The sequence below is a fragment of the Phyllostomus discolor genome, chromosome 1 (genome assembly GCF_004126475.2).
Source record: "Phyllostomus discolor isolate MPI-MPIP mPhyDis1 chromosome 1, mPhyDis1.pri.v3, whole genome shotgun sequence".
NCBI lineage: Eukaryota > Metazoa > Chordata > Mammalia > Chiroptera > Phyllostomidae > Phyllostomus > Phyllostomus discolor.
Genome location: NC_040903.2, coordinates 33694773 through 33721507, shown reverse-complemented (window position 1 = coordinate 33721507; position 26735 = coordinate 33694773). Strand labels below are relative to the sequence as shown.

The window sequence follows — 26735 nt, the reverse complement described above, 5'->3', positions numbered from 1 at the left end:
ACAGTTCTGATATATTAACCAGGAATTCCCCATAAAATGTCCATACCCAAAACACCTTAATCCACACTCACTGCTAGAATATTTTATTTTAAAATGTGCCACAGTGAATGGATGTATCCATATTGTTTTATAAATGTAGACACAAACATATATACAAAGTGTATATATCACTGATTAAAGACCTACCCAAAAGAAAAAATAATTACTAGAAAGTTAATGTAGATGTTTACTCTTCATCTGACAATAACGTACGTGAACTGAGGTTTCAGGTGCTTAGTGATGACTGGTAATAACAAAGACTGGCAATTATAATGACTTGAGAACTGTGAATTTCACTTTGTGCCTTATGTCAAAATTCTCAATGATAATTCTCACCAAAATTCTGTAGCTTGATGAAACCTAAAAATAATTCTTTTACCACAGAAATTTAATGGCATCCTAAATAACAAATTTAATAACAATTATTCTTATAATGGGGTATATATTCAGGAGAAATGAGTATCTGCCACTTTTACCAAAGACTATTCTCAGAGAGCTCAAAAAAGTTATGCCATAATAAATCATTCATATATGAGGGTCTCGTTTAGATGCCACTGCGGATTCTGCTTACATCAAACAGAAGGGCAGCACCACATTCCTTACTCTTGTAAAGGAGGATAGCCTTTTAAAAACTCTTTGAAGAAGTTTCAGTAGATATGTTCAGAGTCAAACACAGCAGCACTTTATTGAGAAGGACAGAGTAATGTAAAAAGGAAGTAACTCAGGTCTAAACTCAATGCTATCCTGGGCAACATAAAATGATTACTTACCAGGGTGGGCATCCCAGTGTGTCTGTCTTATAGCTGTTCATCAGGAAAGTGGCGTGTAAGCCAGGGAAGCCCAGAGCAACACTGACAACGCAGACTGACTGCACAATACTCCATTGCTTTGGGAAGGGTAATGAATAGCCACACCCCTAACTAGAAAGAGGAGCCATCTGAGTATTTATTAACTGAGCTAACCAGTTCTGTGAGGTTTTAATACTGCCTGCTACTGAACTCTGGTACTGATTTCCTCTCTACATAGGAAGTCAATGCTCATGCTTTCGATAGGGTCCATTAAATCTGACTGAGACAGTCTACACCCACCTGACCTCAGGACACTGGGTCTATGAGTCAAATTCTGACAACAATGATATGTTTTCCTTGAGTTCTTTATAGTACTAAGTCAGCATAATGCTATCATAATCTGAAAATGATATGGAGGCATCAAAGGGTCCTGATTTACATATATTTATATGTATATGGGTATATGTATATACATATACAAACACATTTTTCATTACTCTACACACACATACGTGTGTGTGTGTGTGTGTGTGTGTACAGTATCCCATGACAGAGGATTTGTGGTAAAAATGAATGAAGACATTTAGTTTTCCTGTGGCCAATCATGTAATGAAAAACACCAGTGTATTAATTAACAAAGCCCGTTTTCTATCACACAATACTTCTAAGCAGATATTTGGAATGCTCAGATTTCACTTTCAGTCTCCCAAGATCTCCTAAGACGTAATTTAAAGTGGGATTTAACAGAACAAGTATCTTCAGACTCTAGTTAAATAAAACAGCAGAAGTAATTTGTTTATATCCTAGGAAACATTAGATAACATGTCTTGTCTGTCAAACTGAGAAAACCATCACCAGATCAGCACATAAAGAAACAGATATTAAGGTGGGTAAATGATCGATTATTTTGAGTCCTTATCATCTGTACAAAGCTAGGTGGTACAAGCAGGCCAAGTCTGACCAGGCAGAGTTTGAGGAAGGTCTTTTCCTTTTTGATGCACAGGAAAATAATTTTATGAAAATGTGGGGATGAGAGAGGGAGCAGCTCTGTGCTTCTCACTGTGTTATCTTTATTATGTTCCTAATGTCACTAAGACTAGTTTAGAAATAGCCTGCAACAAGAATGTTCTAATCACCAGCCACCTTTTCCACCTTTCTTCTTTTTCTGTTGTTGTTTCTTTTTTGTTGCTGGAGCCCCTGCAGGTTTCTGGTGTCTTGGGGGTATGATGTTACTCGTAGATGTAGATGCTGTTGCTGCACTGCCAGGTCTTGGGGAGGTGGGTGGGCTGCTCACAGTTTTACTGGCATCCCTGAAACCATCAGATCAGGAAACTATTGGTCATTCATATATTCAACAAAGAAAAATACTATAGAAATGTACACATAAGGATTTCATTTCCACCCTTAACAATTTCCCACTCACATTCTATTTATTTCAAGGTGGGTACACCAATCCCTATCCATTTTACTTTTGAATAAAATTTTTACTGTTTTATAACTAAAAGATAAGTAATATATGGTACATGCCAAGTCTTAGAAAGCTTAGAAAATAAAAATTTTAATGATTTATAATTCTACCATGTACAAATTACTTAACTAGTAACATTATAAAACTTCTTCTAGTCATAGTATTTATTTATATCTTTATCTAGATATTTAATTCGTTGAATAACTCAGTGTATTTAGTTTCCTTTGGAAGGTACTGGAATCCTATTATTTATGATATAATCCTACAATCCAGGAACTTACAATACAACCAAACCAGAAATATCACATTTTCTTTCCTTTTTAATAGCATATTGCACAACATTAAAGATATGTGATTTTATTTACCACACTTAAAATACATTGAAAAAAGTCTCACTAATGACCCTGAGTCAGTATCAGAAAGATCCAGCCTATGCTCTGAGTGACCATGGGAAGCAATGACTTACAGTTCTGATGAAGTTCCTGCAGTTGCTCCCTGGGTCCCCTTTCCAATCTGATCCTTCTTTTTACCCTTCTTTCTTCCCCGGTAGTAAGACCGTTCACGCATTGGTAGCCACCTTTCTGGATCTGGGGTAACTTTTGGGTCATAATTCTTAGGCAGTTTTCCTGTGTAACAATTGATGAAGAAATGAGAAATCTGCCCTGGCTGGTGTAGCTCAGTGGATTGAGCGCGGGCTGTGAACCATAGGGTCGCTGGTTCGATTCCCAGTCTAGGACACATGCCTGGGTTGCGGGCCAGGTCCCTAGTGGGGGCCACGTGTTTCTCTCCTTCTCTCTCTCTCTCTCCCCCCTCTAAATAAATAAATAATTAAATAAAATTTAAAAAAAAGAAAAGAAAGAAATGAGAAATCTGTCCAAAATGTTTTCAAGATAGTTTTTTTAAACAGTATGTTCAAGACCAGGAATAAATAACATTAAAACTAAAATTAGTTTATCTGAGAAAGTTTCATTTGTATAATCTAGCCAGGAGAAAAGGCCTTATTTCTAAGCATGACACAATATCCAGGAGCCATAAAGGAAAAGATTTCACAGATGTATCTATATAAAAAAGTTAAATTTCATTTGGTAAAAGATATATTATTAAGAGAAATAATAAAACGAAAATGCACATTATATGAAAGGATGCACTAATATTCTTAATATAAAACAAGTTCTTGGTAATCAGGAGGTAAATCACACAAAGAAAAATGGGCATAGCTGTAATTAGGGTAAGCCAAGAGAAAGAAAAGTTGTTAAGCATGTGAAAAGATGGTCAACCTCACTTAATAAAAGTGAAAAAGGTAAAAACTTCTATCAAACTAACAAATATTAAAAGCAGTAATAATACCTAGTGTTAGTGAGATAATGGAAAACACTCAAAAACCACTAGCTGAAAGGTTTACTGGGATAGCTTTTGTGGAGAGCAAGGTAATTGGCAGTACCAGTCAAAATTTATACTTCTAGAAATTTGTCCTGCAGAAATCCATAAGTCTCAAATTATGTGTGTAAGAATATTCCCTGTGATAGTCTTTAAAAATAGCAAACTAACTTAAATGGGCATCAATAAGAGAATAATTAAATAAATTACAGTATATCCCTACTATAGCAAGCTATACGAGTTAAAAAAAGAAGTACATCTATATTTAATAACTTGGAAAAATGCACAATATGGTCTAAAATAGAAGATTAAAAAATTATCCTGATATATTCATATCAGTAAAAACTTTTATTGACTGATCATGTACATGTATATGTATGTTCTGTATACAAAAAAAGTTATGTAATTATCTCCGGGAGCATGAATTTGGAGTAGGGAATTTTTACTCATTATGCCATTCTATAATAATAGAAGTCTATTACTTTTGTTTATTATTATTTTATAAATAATAAAAATATTTATACTTTATATACTTGTAAGAATAAGTATATATCACTTGTAAGTTTTAAAATATGCTTATTTGGAAACCACAAAATATAGAAAAAAGTGAAACCACAAGTTATGGCTACCTATAGTTACCACTTGTTCCCTTAAAGTGTTACTAATACATAAAACAACACAAAACAAATACTTGGTTGTTACCAATTTACAAGCACTGTGGCAAAAGTGAGAACTAATAAAATTTCTAATTAAACATAGTGGATTAAATGCAAAGATTAGCTTCTGCATTGTCCCAAAACTCCACTAAAATGGTAATAAATACATTAGAAGAATAGGAGAAAAGATATTAACATAATTTTGGAAGCTGGAAAACAGATGGTAGAGTAGTAATAAACTTAAGAGATTTGGGAAAACTGAATCCTAAGATGGCAGTGGGCAAAACCAAGCAGCAACCTGAACTGGACCCCAGATTTCCCGAAGACCTAGGAACAGATAACCTCTGACTAGGTGAAGCCAAGCCTGGTAATTCTACCCACTCCTGCCACACAGACAAGGACAGCCTAAGCCAATCAATGCATGGTGTTCCTCTGGTTAATGGTTCAGGGCTGGACACTGACCTATGCTGGCCAATCAGATAGATGGGAAAGACTGCCCAAATGTAGAGGGGTCCTCTTTGTCCTGTTGGATGTAAATGACAAGTGTGTGGCCCTATTTCCAACAAACCACCTAAGACGCTAGTGGGATTCAGTTCTGTGTACAGCAGAATAAAGAGATACTGGCTCAACCAACTGTGATGCTAATTCCAATGCCAGTTTCATAAACTGAATTTTCTTAAGCTAGTTTGATAAATTCTATGGTACCTGAAGCCAAAAAGCACCCTAATGTAGCAGGGCTTACTATAGTCAGGCACTGTTCTAAGAGCTTTACATGTAGCATCTTATTTAATCCTAAGAGGTACATACCATCATATTCTATCTTAAAGATAAAAAACTCAGGCAGGTATGTTAAGTAACTTGTTCATAGTCACAGTAAAAGAGCAATGTTACTAGAACAATGATTTGAATTTATGCAAACTCCAGAGCTATATTCTTTAATGTAATAAAAGTAACTGTTAGCAATAGTCAAGACAAAAAGTGTTCAAAGACACAAAAAGAGAGGACAGTATATTTGAAGATTTTTTTATAAGGCTAAACTCAAAGTTCTATTTTACAGAAAGAAATCTAAAGACTAATAAAAAAAAGCCTTACCCTTCTTTTTTTTCTTCTTCTTTTTCAAATCTCCCTGTCTACAAAGAGAAGGAAAATCATTACCATCAACGTAATAAAACATAGAGTATTAAATATGTGCAAAAGAGTGAGCTGAATAATTTATCATAAAGGTGTTCAAGATTTGCTGAGTGTGGGCTCACCAAATCTAAGAGACTAACTGGTATATTTATTTAGGTTAAATTTAATCAAGCTCCATATACTTGGCCTTGGGAGGGAGGAGGGCAGAGAGCAGTGGGAGAAAGACATTTTATTCTGTAGTCTTTTATTTTTCAGGTTTTGAACCTTGTAAATTTATCTTAAATTTTTTAATAAAATCTTTATTAAATATACCGACCCACCCCCTGAAAGGACACTAAAAAGAGTGTAAGAAGTAAACACTTCAAAATAATTATTAAGTACTCTGACAGCTACAGTAAAAAGAGGAAGAGGAAGGAAGAGAAAAGAGGAGATAAAGAATATCTCCATACACACTCATGTAATATAATTCTATGGGTCTATAAAATAGTGAACTAAAAAGATGAGACAGCAAGAATTTCTGCCAAAAATTCATTCTAAGTTATTCAATTGTGAAAGTTTTCAGGGTACCCTGAAGAATAAGAAATGAAATGTCCAGTGTCTTATTTTAAAGCTTCATCTTTCACCCAGACTATGCATTGTCTCCCTACAAATCATACTCCACGGCCATCCCTACAATTTCCTGAAGATTCTCTGCCATTTCTCCTTTACCTTTGCTCACACTTTGCCATCTCATTCTCCTCATCTCCTTCAAGAGTCAACCCAATCTCCTGCATGAAACGTTTCCTAACCTCTTAGAGTCACCAGGAAGAACTGTCCCCTCTAGTGTATTCCCAAATGCCCTGCTCAATCACAGCATGTGCAATCTTTGTTGCAAGTACTCCTTAGGTGTATTTCCTTCTGCTAGACTTAAGTTCTGTTGAGGGCAAGGACCACGATTTGTATTTTGTCAACAACACAATGTATCCTGAAAAGAAACTCAATCTTTGTATCCAAAAGTTAGGATAAAATGAAAGATATTAATAATGCCTAATGAAAATGCTGTGCTGAAATTTAAAAGCCTGAAAGTCAATGTACCTCTCAGTAATTGTATAAGATTAGAAATGAACTGTAACTATACGGTCTTACTAATTATTACCCAACATGAAGAGGGAAAATACTGAAAATATTTAAATAGGAATTATTTGAAAATCCTCTTAAGATTCAGCTTGGATTTATTTCATGCTAGGATTCTTTATAAGGCTTGGAATAAGAATCATATGATAAAATGGAACAATGCCAATTCCTTATTTAAATTTTTTAAATTCTATTATGAGGATGATAATAGAATTTGTTACCAAACAGAGTTCATAACGAAGTCAATCATATAATTAGTGCTGGTATTGTTTCAAAGTTAGAAAAAAATTTAGATGCCCAAAGTATTCAAAAGGAAGAAAATAGTGAAAAACTAAGAGAGCCACAAAACTGAGAAAGTGTCAAAAATACCATCTTAAACATTTACCATAGGCATCTGCTGTTTCTGAGTGGCAATGCAGAACGAGGAAAGAAATGGAATTTGACTTCTTGTAAGTTAATGAAGTCAGCTAATATTTCCTCCAAATCAACAAAATATAGCTTATCAGAACTTTGGTTTAGAATCACTAAATGATATAATAAATGCATATCAGTAACCTGCAGGTTAATAAAGTAGGGCATATCCAGCCTACACATAAAAGAGCATATGTCTATCTTTAGAACATGAAAAATCTCCAAGACTTATTAAATGAAAGAAAGCAAGTTTGAAAAAAGTATAACAGAATTCCACTTCTATAAAAAATAAAAATAATCCAATCTAAGGACAATATTTCTACATCATCTCTGTGTAAACACAAAGAAAAAGATCTGGAAGGATATACACTAAATTAATACCAGCAGTTAATTCTGGGCTAGGGGGAGGGAGGAAATGAGGACATCAGTTGGGCACAGCAAAAAAGAAGGGAAAAGAAACAAAGGGGACTTCAACCTTGTTCACATGGAATTTTTAAGAATCTATTTTTATTTCTTACACAATTTAAAATCATCATCAGTGAATGTTACAATGAAAAACATTACCCTTGCTCCTTTGGTTGATTATCTCCAGCAACTTTTCCACCCTTCTTCCGAATGTATGTAGCACCAGGAGAATTTTCAAGAGCTTCAACATCTACTTTTAGAGACATGCTATCTGACGAGGGCAAGTGTTTACTAAGACTGGGAGAGAACAGGAGTTCAGGAACATAATACATATTATTTCTAACAATATATCTATGCCAATAGTGAAGCACACTGTCTTTTTTGATGCCTTTCGTCAAAATCAAAAACAAGTTCTTAAATCTTCTACAGAGCAACAAATCAGGTCACAATGTTAACTATACATCATATATTATGAAAGGAAAAGCTGAGGAAGGAGCCATAACCTAATCATCTATTTATTCCTTAACTCAGTGACATATTTGTAGCTGGTAGCTTAATAAAAACACCATTCCAAGACAGCTATCAAGTTTATAAAACACAGACTTATTGCAAAGTTTTTGACTTGTGGCTGCTTAGCATCTCAGTTTGGGGAATATACCCATACTGGAGTAGCACACATGATACAAACTCAGCCAGCCAATGAAGTGACCAATTCCCCTGTTTAAAATGAGCACATGACCCAAGACAGTCAATCAGAATGACATTTCAGAATCATGTACTACTATCCAAATAATTTTTTTTTTTGCTATTGGACTTGAACCTGGGGAAATATAAGCTGTATTTTAATGGACTTCACTTTTGCTTGTGATCAAGCTGTACCCAAAACTGGATCTTTCGCTGTATTTTTCAGTCACATCAATCAATAAATTCTCATTTTTGCTTTTACTACTTAGAAAGGGGGTTTTGTTTGTTTGTTGAAATTTACAAAAAAAAAAAAAGTCCTAGTCAAACATGTACTGGAAGAGATCTAATCTAATATACTTCTCAGAACAACCAAAAGGATACGCTTTTGCTTTCTCAGGATCTACAAGTGAGTAAGCAGAAATAAGCTGCGCCAGGGTGTGAATATCTTTCGGATTCTGTCTAAAAGAAGAAATAAAATTACTCAACAATTTACAAAATTGTAGAAAATAACAAACAAGGAAAATAATTCTCTCATCTCAAATAACATTTGGATCTCTACATCTCCACCTTTCAGAGCTTACTTCCACAGCTGCTCTAGGTCACTAATTGCCTCCTTCTTCCGCCCATATTTGAGTTTGAAGTTTGCAGCTTCTCTTATCAAGGACAGATGAGCAGGCGATTTGGGCTACAGTTTGAATAAAAAGAAAAAAAAGTTTTAAGCTAAACATCTAGCCAAGTCAATGAAGTTATATTCATTAGACCTTTAAAATGGACCTATCCAGTAAATTCCTCATCTTAAGTTTTACAGAATGCGTGAAAAATCATAAACAAATTTGCACATACAAACAGGAGGTGGGTAGACAAATTAATACAAGCGATGACTAGTTTACGAACCAGGAAAACCATCCATCTCCATTTAAAATTGTCAAAATTAGAAATAATCCCATAATCAAATATATGTCAACTATAACTCTCAAACATTAACTTAATAGTTTCCAGAACACTGATATCTTTCTACCGCTAACAGTGCTAACAGCAGTCCTGACCAGTGTGGCTAAGTTGGTTGGACGTCATCCTGCAAACCAAAAGGTTGCCAATTCGATTCCTGGTCTGGGAACATGCCTGGGTTGCAGGTTTGATCCCCAGTAGGGGTGTTCATGAGTGGCAATGGATCAATTTCTCTCTTTCACACTGATGTTTACCTCTCTTTCTCCCTCCATTCCTCTCTCAAAATAAATAAATAATCTAAAAATATACAAAAAACAAAACAAAACAGTGCTAACAGTATAAATGCCACCTAGGCTGAGTATTGCCTATGCAGAGAACTACACTGGAAAAAATAAAGATGTTCCTACTAGATGGAGGCATCGTGTACAATTACTCCAGGTAGAGTTGACCCTTAACAACATTGGATTTAGGAGCACTGACCCCTGCATAGTTGAAAATCTTAGTATAACTTTTGACGCCCTAAAAACCAAACCACTAATAGCTTACCACTGACCAGAACCCTTACTTACGAAATAGTCAATTAACACATATTTTGTATGTTATATATATTATATACTGTATTCTTACAATAAAGCTGGAGAAAAGAAAATGTTACTAAGACAATCATAAAAAATACGTTTATAGTACTTATTTTTTAAAAAATCTACATACAAATAAACCCGTGTAGTGCAAACCCATGTTGTCAAGGGTCACCTGTACTACTACTATTTACTGATTACTACACTATCTATGCACTCTCTGGCCACTAGAGATGAGTTCTCTTATATGTGATCATGCACTACTATTCTTCTTTGTTTCTTTTTTTTTTTAAGATTTAATTTATTTTTAGAGAGAGGGGAAGGGAGGGAGAAAGAGAGGGCGAGAAACATCAATGTGGGGTTGCCTCTCACATGGCCCCCACTGGGGACCTGGCCTGCAACCCAGGCATGTGGCCTGATTAGGAATCGAACCAGTGACCCCTTAGTTTGCAGCCTGCACTCAATCCACTGAGCTACCCCAGCCAGGGCCATTCTTATTTCTTGAGATTACACACTCAAAAACACATACACACAAAGGATAGAGATTTAGAAACATAACTGAGCAATTTCCCCCCCGCTTTTGCAGCCATTTCTTACTTCTAATAACTCAACTTGGATTTGGTATACTTAAAAAAATAGAATATGATAGTAATAGCATTTCATCTTTTAAATAGAAAGTAGGAATGTTTCAATTCTCCTAAATTCTGAGTTCAAAAAGTACAGCTTTTTATTTTTATGTAAAAACATGCCCTTAAAACATTTTACTCCATTTATTTACCTGATGGTTTTGATACCACTGGATAGCTTGTGTGAAGACCTCAATGGCGCTATCAATATCTTCCTCATGGCTGTACATGGTCACTAATGCAGATACCTGCCCAGCAAAAGGTATAAATCAGTAAGTACAAATAAACACCAAACATACCAATGGACTATTAATGCCATTACTTTTGGAGTCTTACAAAATTTTAAGCATAACTCACCATGCCTGGTTTATGCTTTAACTCCTCTATACTTCTCAGAATTAGACATGCTTTGGAAACGTTACCTTAAGAAATTAAAGACAAAACCAGCCATCACAATGAAGAAAGCATACTATGGAAAATAAAAAAAGAAACAAGAAATTTAAAAGCCATATTGTAACATCTCTAAATACTTAAGCTATGGGATCTTGGGAAGAATGTACTCTTATTTAGCCCTGGCCAGTATGGCTCAGTGTGCTGGAGTATCTTCTTGTGAACCAAAAGGTCAATGGTGCAATTCCTGGCCAGGGTAAATGTCTAGGTTGTGGGTTTAGCCCCCAGTCAGGGCGTGTATACAGGCAACTGATTGGTGTTTCTCCCTCTCTCCCTTTTCCTCTATCTCTGGATCAATAAATATATCCTTGGATGAGGATTAAAAAAAAAAAAAAAAGAATGTACTTTATTCATTTTATAGATAAGGAAACTGAGTCGTGAAGAAACAACATACCTTGCTTACATCCACAAAGAAAGATAATGGCAAATGATCAGAAAAGTCATCTCCTAATTCCCAGTCTATGAGTTCTATTTCTCCTTTTCAGACTGTAACTTAAAGGTGGGAGTCCTTCGCTAAAGGCCTTAAAATATGTTACTGCAGATGAATATAATGGAAACTTTCCTATGGTGTCAGAATTCTAACTTTCTACTCACTGCAAACCTAAACAACTAAACCTTTGTAAGTCTTTAAAAACAAAACAAAAACCATGACAGGCTCTCACTCAGTAATTGTTATTATGATAAAATGGTCCTTAAAAAAACAGTAACAACAAAACCCTGAAAACCTGATGAGGAAAGAAGATGAAGAGAGCAAGAAAATAATTTTTATTATGATAAAATTGTCCTTAAAAAAACAATAACAACAAAACCCTGAAAACCTGATGAGGAAAGAAGATGAAGAGAGCAAGAAAAAGAGAGGTGGGAAAAAGAAAAAGAAACAAACAGGGTCTCAGGGGGACCAGCAGTGCTTCTCAACCTTGTTTTCATTACTACCCCACTAAGGAGCCTTTTTACACATTTTTTTCCCTTATTGCCAACTCCCTCTCCCCTCTCCCCATAAAATTTTCATTTTAGCCATCATAATATACAAACATTTTCTGAATACCCCCAAACCAATTATCATCCCCACTGAGGATGATACTCCACACCAGAGCTGTCTGACAGAACTTTCCGTGGTGATGGAAACATCCTGTATCTTATTCTGTCCAACTAGCCACATGTGGCAGCACAACCAAATTTAAATGAGTTTTAAATTTCATTTAATTTTAACTTAAAATAGCCACATGTAGATAGTGGCTACAAAATACGGTCAACACAGCTCTAGATAATCACTCAAGGCTGGTTCAGAATCATGGACAAAAACACAAGCAGTTTTCTGTAATATCCAAAAACATCTGTTCTCATTAAATTTTCTTGCCCCTCTCCTCCAAAGATATGAGTTGTAAAGCATAATGGATAAAGGGTTAAGTTAAGAAATTCTGAAAACTAGGAGGTAAAGTAACCCTTATTTCATGCAAATACTACCAAGTGACAGAATACAAGCATTTCTACACATGACATACCCAGGAAATCTGAGTTAAGTACGTTCTTTTGGAACAGAAACCTTTCACTTCTATAGACTTTCACGGCACAGACTGAGAATCATTCTAACAATTCAGTAATAACCCAAGAAAAGGCCAACTCACTACTAAGTCTGTTGGAGCTCACACCCTCTAGCTTCATGTTTGAAATAATAATAATGAGGTCTCACCATTATGCAAAAATTTAAAACTCACATGGTCAACTACTTCAGAATCATTCCAACCATATGTTTCCATTAAAATGATGTATTAGTCATGATGAAATGATCATTAATACCTTGGGAAATTTTCAGCTGTGCCATGGTCAGCTTAATTTCAGCTGCATTTTCTGGATGCTGGTCTGAAAATTCCTAAAATTTTTTTAATTGGAAAAAACACACATTTTATTTACACAATTAACTGTACACATCCCAATTACCTAGCTACATAAAAATGTAAATCCACTTCTGAAATATTAAACTTCTGGACTTAGTTCAAAGTTTTACTTTGGAAAAATTTTATCCAACACCCACCGTACTTCAAAATTATGCTCTGAAAATAAGTGCAATAAATGTCAAGTTTCTAGAAAGTCACTAAGAAATAATAAGATTACTACCCGCCCCCCCAACCCCTGCAAAAGATACTCAAACAAATGACAACTCCTTACTGACGTTCCCTGTCAGGCAACTCCTCCCCCCTCAGATGGTCCTAATTTTACACTGCCCAACTTTCCAATGTACTCTACCCTCAGGAAATTAAAAAAATAACCTAATAGCTGATTTAGGCTGATAAAAACCAAGTCAGCAGCTCTGTAATTACTTGAGTTTGGACTGGACTTACTAGAGAATGCATTCTTGAAAAAAGGGTTAAGCATGATCTGGTATTATGAGCATAAAACAAACCCTTGACTAATTAATTAGACCTCAAAATGAAAAGCACTCTTTAAAGTTTACAACAAACATGTACTAATGCAAATTTATATAAAACAAAGGTATAGCCCAAGAATTAACTAAAGTGACCCTCTAGAATTTGTCTATGGTATATTACCTATTAGTTTGTCCTTGACATTTGTAAGTTTTTATATATAATGAAAATGAAACAAGGGTGAAACTATTTGACACTTCATTAAGTACTCAAGTAATTCCTTTACCTGAAGGAGCTCTATCGCTTTTGTGTGTTGCTTTTCACGGCAGAGCTGGGCAGCTTGGATTAACACAGGCAGGAGATGCTCGGGACTTTGGGACTGTAAACTGGCAGATATCTTTCGGCATTGTTCTGCCTAAAAAGACAGTATTCCCCGCACCCCCAACAAAGATAAGCTGGTTAATGAAATTAAACATGAGTGACCAAAAAGGAAAAAAGGATGGGGGGAGGAGGAAGAAAATCAGCTGAAACAAAATAGTAAGTAAAAATCTGCCTAGGGTAAGAGAATTGGTTTATAATATCTATTCTTAATTTTTTCCTATTTAAAAAAAGATTTCCATTTACTGAATTTAAACTATGAGTTCTAAAAACATTTAGGAAAGGATGAGTTATAAACATCCATTTGAATGCTTAAAACCCATGATTTTGTTTTAAAAAATATATCAAGTATCAGCCTTTACTCCAAAACAAAACATACAGGTATTGCTTGTTAAACTATTTTAGCATAACTTGACTCCATTCTAAATAATAAAAATGTTATTGCCTCTCACCCTCCCACTGAAAACCTCTACTCTAGAAGAATATGAAATCATAATTGACTTAGAATTAATGCACATTAGGGTTAGAACTGACCTCCTTAATATTTTTAACGCTATATTATGCATAATTATTTTCTTTAATTCAGAGAAATTAGAACTAATGTAATGTAATGAGATGATCTCATTTACAGATGTGAATAGTGTTTTCTACCAACAGCATACTTTTATACAGAATTGGGAAATTACTTGTCTAACCAATAAAATCTATTACATATGCCATCCTGAAAAACACATGGATATAAGACAAAATACAAATAGACTGCAATGATACAGCCATTATGCTTCAGGTGCCATACTATATAAAGGTTTAGCCAGAGGAACCAGAGACCTGTCACCTACCTGGTTCGTGTACATAGCAAGCAAAGCTTTGTTAAATTCTATGGCTTGCAGCTGTTTTTTGGAAAGCTTAAATTCTACTCCTTCGGCATTGGTTAATTTCACCTTCTTCTTGGAGTCAAAGACATTTTGGTCCTGACAAAGAAAAGTTCATCCAACATTAAGAGCAATCTCAGACTTCAGTTCTTTTATGCTTATTCCTTTCATTTATTTTATATGAAAACAAGAGACTTGGAAAATAATACATCTGCCTGGTTGGCGTGCCTATGCTTCTAAGATGCACATAAATTTGTCTTGGGTTCTTAATTTTATTTTATCTTTCCACTATTAAAGCTTGTTTTATAAAAGGTTGTTTTGAGCTTTTTGATGAAAAGTACACAGGGACAGCATAAATCTTACAGTGGAAATTAGGATTAAAAAGATTAAAATTCACAAGTTCTATGAATTATACCCTTCAGAATTTAGATGACAAATGAGGAAAGTAACTCATTCCTCTCTGAAATACTTGCTATTATGTAAGGACATCATTAACATTCAGAAATATATTCACCCCTCGAACACATTTTTAGCAAAAAATAATAATGTAACATGGCTACTGTTTTTCCTTTCCTTTTATTATTTTATTATTAATAGTATTATTATTTATCCTCACCCAAACACATTTTTTAATTGCTTTTACAGAGAAAGGAGGAGAGAGAGAGAAACTTCAACAAGAGAGAGATACATCAACTGGTTGCTCACGTACGTGCCCCAGACCAGGAATGGGACCCACAACCTAGGTATGTGCCGGACTAGGAATCAAACCTGTAACCTTTTGGTTACAGGACCATGCTCTAACCAATTGAGCCACACCAGCTAGGGCTGTTTTTCCTTTTCTTTAAGGCCCTTCTCACCTAGGCAGAGATACAAAGTAGTTCAATTTCTGAAATCTGTGTGGGGCAAACACAGTATTACCTACCTAAAGAAAGTCCTGTTAAAAATTATAGAAAGTCACATATCTTTCACAGAAGGAAGAGAATTAAATCACACTGCACCCTAAGAGGACAAGCTGAACATGAGAGTGTCTTCTATGTGCACAGTATTTTAGCTTTGCAAATTATTGATACCACTATGCTTTTTAAAGCAGATCTTCTACCAGGTTAAAGACTTAGAGGAGACAAGGAAGAAATTTAAAGTAAATTTTACTTTTTCTGAGTGTGAAGCTCTGAACCAATGTGAAATTATTTTCATGTACAGCAAGAAATAGGCTTTCATATAAATCAATCCTCAAAACCCATATTTCTAGTTGGTACTTCTATGTCACTATTTTAATACTTTATTGTGCATGCCACTGCCAGACTTCTCTTAAACTTTGCTATCTGTAATTTATTATGCAAAAATTTATAATTTTCGGGACCTGGCTGGCGTAGCTCAGTGGATTGAACTCAGGCTGCGAACCAAAGTGTCACAGGTTTGATTCCCAGTCAGGGTACATGCCTGGGTCGCAGGCCACGACCCCCAGCAACCGCACATTGATGTTTCTCCCTCTCTTTCTCCCTCCCTTCCCTCTCTAAAAAAATAAATAAAATCTTTTTTAAAAATTTATAATTTTCAAGGTCTCCCATACTTTGGTATCATTCAATCTGACCTATTTTTTTTAACTAGTCTATATATATATATATATATATATATATATATATCCTCTTATCTTCTGTTCTCTCATTTTCTGCCTCCTACAGGCCATAAATATTTCTTCATAATCCATTTGCTTAGGCTGGTGCTTAACCTTCAAACTGTATCTCTCTTTCGAGAGTAAGCTCAAATTCCCTAACACAGGGATTTTTTCTTTCACCAAATACTGTAGTTATAAAGTATAAGACAAGAAATTTAAACATGCACATTTTTTTTCAAAACCAGAATGAGATTTTAAAACTGTAATGATTCAGACCATGTTCCATCATTCCCTATTATACCCAGCAGTAGGTAATAAATACCTATTGATTGAAGAAAGTTCAGTTTATTATTAATTGCATTAAGATTGAGTATTTAGTATTTTGCACACTCTCCTCCTCACAATTATAAAACAGATAAAAAAAAATTTGTCCTCAATGGCATTTCAAGTTATTCATAAATGTAGGTAGGTATATATTGTTGCTAAGATTCAAAAGCTTGCATCAATTTTTGGAAACCTAAACCATGTCAATGGCCTTTAATATCCTGTAACTAATACCTCCCTTAATGCCATTATCCCACTTCTGGGGACTCTGAATTTTTGCTGTTGGCAGAGAGAGGTACTACGAAGGAGAAGGAGCAAGACTTGGAGTCAGAAACTGGAATCTAAATCCAAGTGCTACCTCTTACTAGTTGTGACCTTATACAAATTTCTTAACTCCTTTCAGCCTCAGATTATACTCTTATAAATTGGAAATAAGTAGTGCAACCTAAAAAGATAATTGTGAGGATAAAATAAGATGGCATTTGAAAAAAAATTACATGGCATATCAAAGAAAACCAAAAATGCTATTTTTATTTTCTATTGACCTGAATTTCCAATCTGAACATGAGAAAGAGAACCTGTCCCCATCTCCCCTTCAAAATGAAAACCACTGGAAAGAAAAAAATTATCTACGGACAACTTTGAGACTCACTAAATGAAAATATTATGTAACACATGCACATACAAAGTTTAAAAGTTCAAACACTTTAGTTTTCTAACAGAGATTCTCCACATTATTATACACGAAGAAAACAGTAAGATTTTAAAGTCCAGGATCTGTAACTACATGTTTCATTGCATGTGATCTGTTCCAATTTTGGACTCTGTTATGGAAAACAAGAAACAAAAAACCCCACTTATCCTAGAACAAAGCCAGGTAATATGCTGTCAGCATAAAATATAAGTGTGAGAAAGCTGTCGGTGACTCATACCTTGTTAATGGTAATGATGTTATTTGCAATCACAGCTAGCAATCCCACATCTGTTGGCCTGTGAACAAGCAAGTAAAAAGGGATCAACCCTTTAAAAAGAAATCTCCTTCCCTATAAAAGACATTTCATTTTAATAACTCACTTTAGTTTTATTATCTGGTTGTAAAGTTGCAAAGCCTCCTCTGTACGACCCTGAAGCTGAAGAATATAGGCCATCTGCCCATGAATGATGGCCAGTTCTGCCTGGGGGTCTTCCTCAGTCCCATCCTAAGCAGAAGAAACATTTTTTTTACTGTAAATTCTCCAAGCTGCTCCATATATTACCAAGTAATCCAAATATTCAAAAGGTATAGAATCCTAAGACAAACACATTTTCAGGAATTTTGCCTCAGATTCTTTTTGTTAAAATTAAGGAATTGCCACCAAAAGAGGCAAGTTCACAAAATCCTAATTATCACCACAGAAAGAACTTCAAAAGCTGGAACTAATTCTATAATTAAAACAGCCCTCTTAACTGACACCCCAGATTAATCCATATCCTCCATTCCTCTGAAACAGTTGACCGATGCCCCCATGCCCACATAAAACGAACGCTCAAGGCTAGGGGCTGTTCTCTTTTACCACACCCAGCTCTCCTGTTCTCACCTGGTGAATGTATGCTGACTAGGGGTCAGATGTGCTTGCTTCCAACTCCGTTATGCCAGTTATGTTTGACAAGCAAATGATAAAACTTAATTATCACAGTAAGAGAAGTACTATGAGTACAAAGAGATTTATTTCAATAAAAACTATGCCGAATGCTCAGAAATATTTGACAAAGGTGAGTTAACTAAAGAAAATTACCAATTAGGTACGAGCCAGAAAACAGTAAAAGATGAATGAAAAAGTTAACATCTAAAAGGACTATAATGAAACTATTTCACAACTGTCTTTCAGATAGTGTTGCACTTTTAAAAAACATAAACAAAACTGGAAATGATACCACAAATGCTAGATTATGTAAGATATATGCATGGAATTCCTATGAACAGACCCATACTCAAAGACCTGAGCCCTATATCTAAAATAGAAGACTGATTTTATATTTATATGAATTTAAAATAGAATGCATCAGGTATATGAAAACTTTTGTATTGTAATGTCTCACCTTAAGCAATGCCTTCAAATAAGTGATCAAGAGGTTTTTCTACTATCATTCCTATTTAATGAATCACCATCTATTTCAAAATGTCAATAAAAAGTATAATAAAGCCCCCTACAAATTTGTATTAGTCAGAAGTGTAAAATTTGGGTTTAATAACAGTAGAATACTTACAGAATCTTCTGATAATGAATGGCGGCAAAGATCTAAAGGAAAAAACGGTTTTAAAATTAACAATTGTTGGATAACTCCCATTCCTTTCACCATTCCAGAGAGCAACATTTCAAGATAATTTCAATAACAAGTAAATTTGAAATATATCACTAGCATTAACTATACTAGATAATATTATCAGTCCCTGATTATTCTAGCTCTTTGACATTTGTAATCTCTACATTAAAAGAATCTTTAAAGGGCATTTAAAGATATAAATGTTGATTGCAAAAAGTCAATTTTAGAAAAGTATAAAAATAAAAACAATCCCACCACCCCAAGATAACAACTATTAGCATTTCAGTTATTGTTTCTATTAACATGAATATCCAGCTGCATTTAAAATGGAAGTGGGATATTCTACATGCTATTTTGAATAGTATGTAGAGTTGATCATACCAAAATTGAATACTATTCAATTTTGAATAGTATGTAGAATACCTTCCTCCATTTAATATAGTATGAACATCTTTATGATGTATATCTTTATTTTTAGCATTCATGCTATAATTTTAAATGACGGCATAGTAATCTATTGGGGTATTATAGTAAAATTTAGCCAACTGCCTAACAACAGAAACACAAGATGTGTCTACAACATCTTTTTCTAAAAGCTTCAAATTTTTCTAAAAGCTTCAATACATGTAAATGTTGTATTGGGTTGGCCAAAGAGTCTGCCCATTTTTTTGTTTTTCATAAAACAGAAGACACATTTTTCATTTTTACCAATAACTACTGATTTGGATATTTTGAGTATATCAGTTATCTCACACTATAGGGTTGACTGTTCTCAAATAAGGCCTCACTTTGATTGCTATCAACTTCAACTGGTCTGCACGACTGTGGAGCATCGTCCATCAAGAAATCTTCCGAGCAAAACTTCACAAACCACTTTTGACACATTTGATCAGTCACAGCACCTTCTCCATACACCGAACAATTTTGGGTTTTGGTTTTTTTTTTTTGCATTTCAGCTGCTTTTACCCTTCTTGAAATAGTAAAGCATAATATGCCAAAAATGACGCTTATTTTCTTCCATCTTCAACATTAAAATGGCTAAATGAAAATTTATCAATGTTGATAAGTTTTTTTAGGTGCACACTGATATGACAGCTGTCACAATACAATCTAACAAAATTATTTTGAATCAAGTTAAACACAACTAAGTGCTACTAGAGCCATCTTACAGAAAAAAAAAATCAAACGAACTTTTTGGCCAACCCAATATATGGAAACATACCAAATGAAGTAAAAATGTCCTTGAATAGTGTTATGAATGTATAAATATAGTGTGTGTGCGCATACATGGACACATATAGGTATACCACATTATTATTACTATACTTGAGTACCTGTATAGTAAACATAACTAATATTTATTAAATGTTTATATTATATGCCATGTGCTAATGCAAGTGCTTATGTTGATTAACTCTATTTAAATTTAACACGTACTATAACTTGTCCAAAAACCTACTTTGCAAAATTCATACTTTAAGGTCCTGTGTGGTTGAAAATGAACTAGTATGCCTCATCAATTAGACAGAAATCGAGGACAGATACTGTAAAAACTCCAAAAGAAAGGCTAGATTAATTTTGAGAGATTCCCACTGAATTAATCATTTCCCCTTAAAAACTTCAGAAAGTCAAATGCAGATTTTGGAAATACTTTGCAAAGTTATATGTACACCATAATCACATATAATTTTAATAAATTTCCAACCTTCAGCTTTCTGTAGGATTTTCATTGCCTGACTCAGCTGGCCTTGTCCTATCAGTGCACATGCAGCATTGTAGCACAGTTCATGTGTGCCTTCTTGGAGGCCCAAGTTCTCCTGTCATGGAACAAAATACTAGTCAAACACTAAACAGGCATATCCTTTCATGGCTTTGTGATACTCAATGATACTTACTGGAGCCACTTTTTCCCAATTGCTTTGAGCTGCAACAACTGCTGAAAGGTTTGTTTTTCTCTCCTCCTCATAATCATCTTGGGAGTTTCGGACGAGATCTCTATACACAGCTAAGCATTCATCATAGCGTTCTAGCCGGTATAACTAAAGACAAATAGCAAGTAAAAAAGTCAGGGAACAGAAGAAATACAGTGTTGTGCCTCTAACACTATACAATCCCTTTTTAGAACCACTAAGAAGAAAATCATACAGCATAACATGGGCAATCAACCATTTTTCCTTTATAATTTTTCATTTAGTTCTGCATGCTACTAATTCTTTCAGAAAGTTACTTGCGATGAATCTACTATATTGCAGATTTGTAGGCATTATTCATTTAAAAAAGTCATTGTATTTACCTCTTCTTGAATTTAGGTAAATGCCTAAGTGGAATGTAAAGCAAAATTTTTCTTTAATAGAAAACACCATTCCCTAAATATGACTTACAATGAAAAAGTTATCCAATAACAGCAACTACTCAACTCCAGTAAATAGGAACAAAATTAGAAGTTAGCGAAGAGTTAATACTTCTAGGAGTTTGCTATATTTAATGTTCATTTTGTCTTTTCCAGAAACTAGCGATTGTATAGGGTAGTATTAAGTACACACACCATGACTCCAAACGGGTCATCAGAGCTGTCTCTGTGGGTCAGTCAGTTCTCTATGTATGTCAGAGGCTGGTACCCTTCATGAATCCCAAAATGCTAGAATTTACCCTGAACTTATCCAGCTTACTTTTAGCTTTTTATAGACATACAATCTGTGAACTTGCCCAAATCTTTCTTCAACTCATTTATATTGTTAAACTCATACTACTTCTTGGGAACAATACAGTCAATACAAGATTATTTGCCCTAGATTAACATTTTAAAAATCTTAAAGAGGGTTTTTCTAGTTCTAACAATATTTCTATCCTTTCCTCATTAGTAGCTCTATTTTACATCACGCTTTATTATATGTCTCAAAAACACTTTTAGAATAAGGTATTTTCAAGGATTTCATGAACTAGCTGAATTCATCCAAATTATCTCCATGATTTTGAGATTTAATATAATTTCAAAATTCTTTAGGTATAAAAGCTCCTTTCCAACTTTCATAGGATAGTTCATAATTTTAAATTACCCTGAGGAAGTCATTTGTTCACAGACTATTATAAATGCAGCTTTTCCAAGAAGATCAAGAACAGAAAATATGTTTGAATCCCAAAGACTGGTTTGGTGGCAAGTTTTGTGGAGCATCAGGTTCCTCATCCATGCTCTTTACCACAGGTATAGTCATGCTCACTCAGGATGATTGTTAACAGGTACTTAAAAGCAGTAATTACCACTTGTCCATAAAGTTCTTTTAGTTTGTCAGTCTGCTGGTTGGCACTTTCTATTGTCTTCAAGGCATTCTCAATTCTGTTCAGCCTATACTCGCAATATGCCTTTTCAAAAGAAAGAGAGTTACTGAAAAAGGAAAAAAACAATATCTGATTATTAGCTCACACAGCAGAGCACTCACTATATGCCAGATACTGCTATAAGCACTTGATATATATTGTTATTTAATTTCCATTAATAACAGACGAGGAAGCTGACAAAGGTTAGTGACTTGTTTAAAAGCCAGACAGCTCATTAGTGGCAGAAAATATTATATCCATGTCCTTAGCCTCTTGTTTTCAAGAATATGCTTATGAGAATTATTGGCCTTTTGAAATAAATGCTGAAGAATGAAATCATGAATTAGCTAAACAACTATCTTGGGTACAAAGACAGTGTGAACATCATTTTAAATTACTACAGAAATTCCTTAAATTTACTAATCTAATAAGCCATATAATGCTGCTTTTAACTTGTTCAAGAGGTAAATAGCCAAAAAAAAAAAAAAAAAAAGCGACTAGATACCTTAAAAGAACCTAGTATTTGTATCCAAATTGGTAAACATACAAATACATGTACACCACTTTATATAGACATAAACCTTTATCTACATTAATGTGACACCTAAAACTCAACCCATGAAGGAAATATTTATCAAAGTGAACGGCAATATTTTTTATTTACTTGCCTGACAAAAATTTCAGAATTTCCTTAACTCACAAAATGGTCAAAATTCAAAATAGTGAATTTCAGCACAAACATATTTACTAGTAGAAAGCAGCAGTCTCTTTATTTCTTTAATTTTTAAAAGAGTTTTTAAAATAAGTTTTCAATCTGTAATACATGTTTATGGCTCAAATAAAAAACAAAAAAGTATACACTAAGAAGTTTTACTTCCACTGCTTTTCAAATCTACCCTCTTCCTCCCTGCCTCCTACAAGTGACTATTTTAATACACTGTTTCATTGGGTAGTGTTTGTTTTGTACATCTAGTAAAATACACATATACATGTTTATACCTTCCTTTTCTTATACAAAAGGAAGTATACTGTATATTGCTCTGTACTTTATAAACCAGAATCTTTAATTAAAGAATAAGTATGCTGCAAACTTCATTTTAATACACATTTCTTCTGAGGTTTAGACATAACTGTAAAAAAAAAAACAAACAAAATTAGAGTAACAATTTAGAACAGAAGTCCAAATTTCATGAAAAGACAAATGAAATAGCCCTGGCTGGTGTGGCTCTGTGGGTTGAGTGCCAGCCTGCAAACCAAAAGGTTTGCTGGTTCGATTCCCAGTCAGGGCACATGCCTGAGTCGCAAGCCAGATCCCCTGTTGGGGGTGTGTGAGAGGTAACCTATAGGCAACCTGTATCTCTCACACCTCTATGTTTCTCTCTCTCTTTTTCTCCTGTATCTCTCACACATCTATGTTTCTCTCCCACTTTTTCTCCCTCCCTTCACCTCTCTCTAAAAATAAATAAATAAGCCCTGGCTGGCGTAGCTCAGTGGATTGAGTGCGGGCTGGGAACCAAAGTGTCCCAGGTTCGATTCCCAGCCAGGGTACATTCCTGGGTTGCAGGCCATAACCCCCGGCAACCGCACATTGATGTTTCTCTCTCTCTTCCTCCCTTCTCTCCCTAAAAATAAATAAATAAAATCTTAAAAAAAATTAAAAAAAAAAAAAAAGAAAATGGGACTCGTGTAATTTAATAAATAAATAAATAAATAAATAAATAAATAAAATCTTAAATGAAAAATATTAACAACAAAAATACTGCCAAGTTTCAAGACTGCTAAAGAACTCTGGCAGTGAAAGATCTTGGCCTAAAATCAACCTCACCTAAATCATTCTCGAAGGAGGTAGGCACAGAAGCTATGCTAAAACAGATCTCTACTTATACTGCCCTACCACACCTTCTGTGAAATTGTTCTCCCTATATCCCTCTGAGAACTCCTGTTACATTTATGCTCCACCTCCCTCCATAATTTACCTCCTTCTTAGTGGTTCAAAGGGGAAAAGGGGGAAAGAAAAGGCCCCTAAAGCAGAAAAAAACAAAGTTACTATCATTCCAACAAGTTTTAAAAACACTACTGAGAAGCAACAGAAAAAAAAAAGTAAAGAAACAGGTCAAATATAACAATAGTGGTGAAAAAGTTACTATAGTTGTGGTAAAAGTGTTTCTAATAACTACACAAACAACCAATTGAATCACTTACTTGACTAACACTTTGGTGTGAGTATTGATGACATTCAAGGCTTCCTTGAAGCTTCCATTCTGGATAAGGCATACCACTTTACAGTGCAGGGCGGTAACATCATCCTTGTCGATCTGCAGTACTACCGAACAATTTTATGAAAATATTTTTTAAATCCACTTCCTTTTCACATTTTTACTAAATTTTCCCACCCCCTGTCTCAGGAAACTAGTTTCCAATTATATTGTAGCAGGAATGATTTGTCAAACCATTAAAAAAAAGTGGATCTTCATTTTTAACCTAATAAGTGGTAATAAGGAGAGTTATAATTTAACAAGTTAGAGTTTCATTGAGATAGATTCCCAAGATGCATGTTCCCAAAAAGGATGGTGAAATAAAGAAGCAAGAAAGAAGCTGTGTTCTTCAGCTTTTTCATCTTGAGATACATGTTACATCCTGCATATTTCATTACTTCAACAGGGAAAAGTTCAGGTAGAATTTGGAAACAAATTTAGTTTTGAATACAAGATTGTCATTAGACGACTTGAGGTCTTAGGCAAGTCATCTCACAGCAAATCTTAATTTTCTGAGCTGCAAGATGACTATGAAAGCATTACCTATTTTATTTACAAGGTTATCAAGGAGATGAAATGAGAATATTTCGGCAATACCTATAAGCTGCAAAGTATACAAATGCAATTAATCTTACTGGCAATACTTCCAAAAACCATTCAGAATTTCCCTTTTCACCTAAAATGACCAAAGTACAAGGAAGGACTCAGGTAGCCAACTTTCAATGCTAAATAGCTGTTCAGTGTCAAAATGACCAGGATCACTCTCCTTCCTCCTGGGCAACTATCAGGAGCCCAATTCTAAGAATCAAAGGCATTCTGACACAGAAAACAACACATACGGTACTTGAGAACTGAGAGATACTGATGAAATAGTTCCTGCAACTTACTATATTGCCACTGAGTAGTAATGGCTGCAGGACTAGCCAAACGCTAACTTTAATTCAAAACAAGTTTAGGAACCAAGTAAGTCTAATTAGTATCTATTTTCCTCCATGCCTGAAATCACCAAAAATGCATTGGGAGCACAATCACTTATTTTCACCTTAACCCAATTACAGGTTGTTGAAAATTATTTATACAATTTTGTATGTTACATAACTTTTATGTTATTACTGCTTTAAATAGCCAAATCCTGTACTGGTAATTACATTTAAAATTTTACCAAATATAGGTGGCATCTTCAGTAAAGAATTTAGCAAGAAAGAGAGCATTAAAAAAGCATAGCCATATTACAGTTACGTAGTAGAGGATAAAGGAATATAATGAGTAAACCTCACACTGAAATAGTTTATTGTAAATTACAAGTTATGGGGCAAAAAACAGGCCAAGCTTTTCCTTCGAACGTGATTTCAGTTATTAGTGCTTCGCACACCATTTTCTGGTCTAATAACACTGGAGAGATTACATATGGGAACGCAGGCCTGGCATGCAGATCCAACCCTTCCCTTTCTCCCGAGTTCGTACATTCTTCACCTCGTAAGCACCAGCTTCTAAATACGTGTCACAAGCGGGTTTCACCCCTCCCCCCTGCCCCGAGGCTCAAGAGAACAAACTCCCTCAGCAATAGTCTCCACCATTCCGCTAAATGGAAGGAGGAAAGGAGGCAATGTGGAATATTTGTAACATAAGGCGTGAAAACAGAGGAATCAAATGAGAGAAGTCTGGACGAGGGGTAGGCAGCAGAGGTCTCTTTAAATCCCTCCCTCGCTTCCGGCAGGGAGTAAGGAAGAAAGTACACGTGGCTCTAAACAACCAAGGCCCAGAGCTAGCCAGGCGGTAGGGGGCTTCGACCACGCCCACCACGCTCTCCAGGCGTACGCATCCTAAAAGCAGGCAACTCGGATCTTCTCTCCCCAAGCCTACTGAAAGAGTCTCGCGCACCGGAAACAGACCGCGTCCTTCCGCTGGCCCTGGCAGGTCCAGCACCCTTCCTGATACTTACTCTTGTTGACGGTCTTGAGAGCGCGCGTGAAGTCACCGTTTTGGCCGTAACGGTTCACTTCGCTCCAGAGCGCAGGCACCGAAACCCCACCGCTACCGCCGCTCGCCATCTTGGAGGAAACGCGGCAGGGGCCGACGATCGCTGCCCCGGAAGAGGATCTCTAAAGTGACCAAGCGGAGGAGGAAGCCGCTGGTTGCTAAGCGTTTGGAGTCGGAAGCGCTCTTATTCCGGAATCAACGTCAGAGACTATGTTTTACACTGTCATTGCTAGAAATTTGTGTATAGAGTCGCTACACCTTAACTGAAGTGGGTCTGGAGGAATGAGGCTTCGGATCTCGCGAGGTGGTTGAAAATGGTTTACCAGTTTCGGCTCAGAGCTTCATGGTTTTCTGGGGTGGCCGCTGCCGGCGAAGCAGTATCCTGCACGCCAGGTGGGCGACGATCCGTAGAAGATAAATAAAAGGTCGATAGGGTGGTAAAATACCAACTAGAAACCTTAAGGAGTCGTTTGAAGAAGGGGGATAGGGAGAGAGACGGTTTCTTGCTGCCTGAGAATATTTCATAGAGGAATTGACATTTGTAGGGGGTCTTGAAAGAGAATAGGAAAATCCGGGGTTGGTTATGAGTAATGTTGTGGTAGAGAAGCGAATCTGAGAAAATGCACGGAAGAACCTCCAAGTGCAAAGCATGTTT

At 35.4% G+C, this 26735-nt stretch overlaps 1 protein-coding gene across 1 annotated transcript; it reads right to left on the bottom strand.

Annotated features, from left to right (window-relative positions):
- Positions 1 to 461: 461 nt before the first annotated feature.
- SRP72 (signal recognition particle 72) lies at positions 462 to 26192 on the bottom strand. The gene is made up of 19 exons (XM_028505828.2): positions 26043 to 26192; positions 24048 to 24168; positions 21789 to 21912; positions 20426 to 20569; positions 20236 to 20347; positions 18474 to 18505; positions 17301 to 17425; positions 17159 to 17216; positions 14255 to 14386; positions 13324 to 13452; positions 12472 to 12544; positions 10582 to 10646; positions 10377 to 10472; positions 8654 to 8757; positions 8454 to 8531; positions 7548 to 7685; positions 5421 to 5458; positions 2762 to 2921; positions 462 to 2137 (listed from the first exon to the last, which is right to left on the bottom strand). The coding sequence occupies exons 1-19, from the start codon at positions 26149 to 26151 to the stop codon at positions 1960 to 1962; spliced, it is 2016 nt and encodes a 671-aa protein (XP_028361629.1). The 5' UTR covers positions 26152 to 26192; the 3' UTR covers positions 462 to 1959.
- Positions 26193 to 26735: the final 543 nt, after the last annotated feature.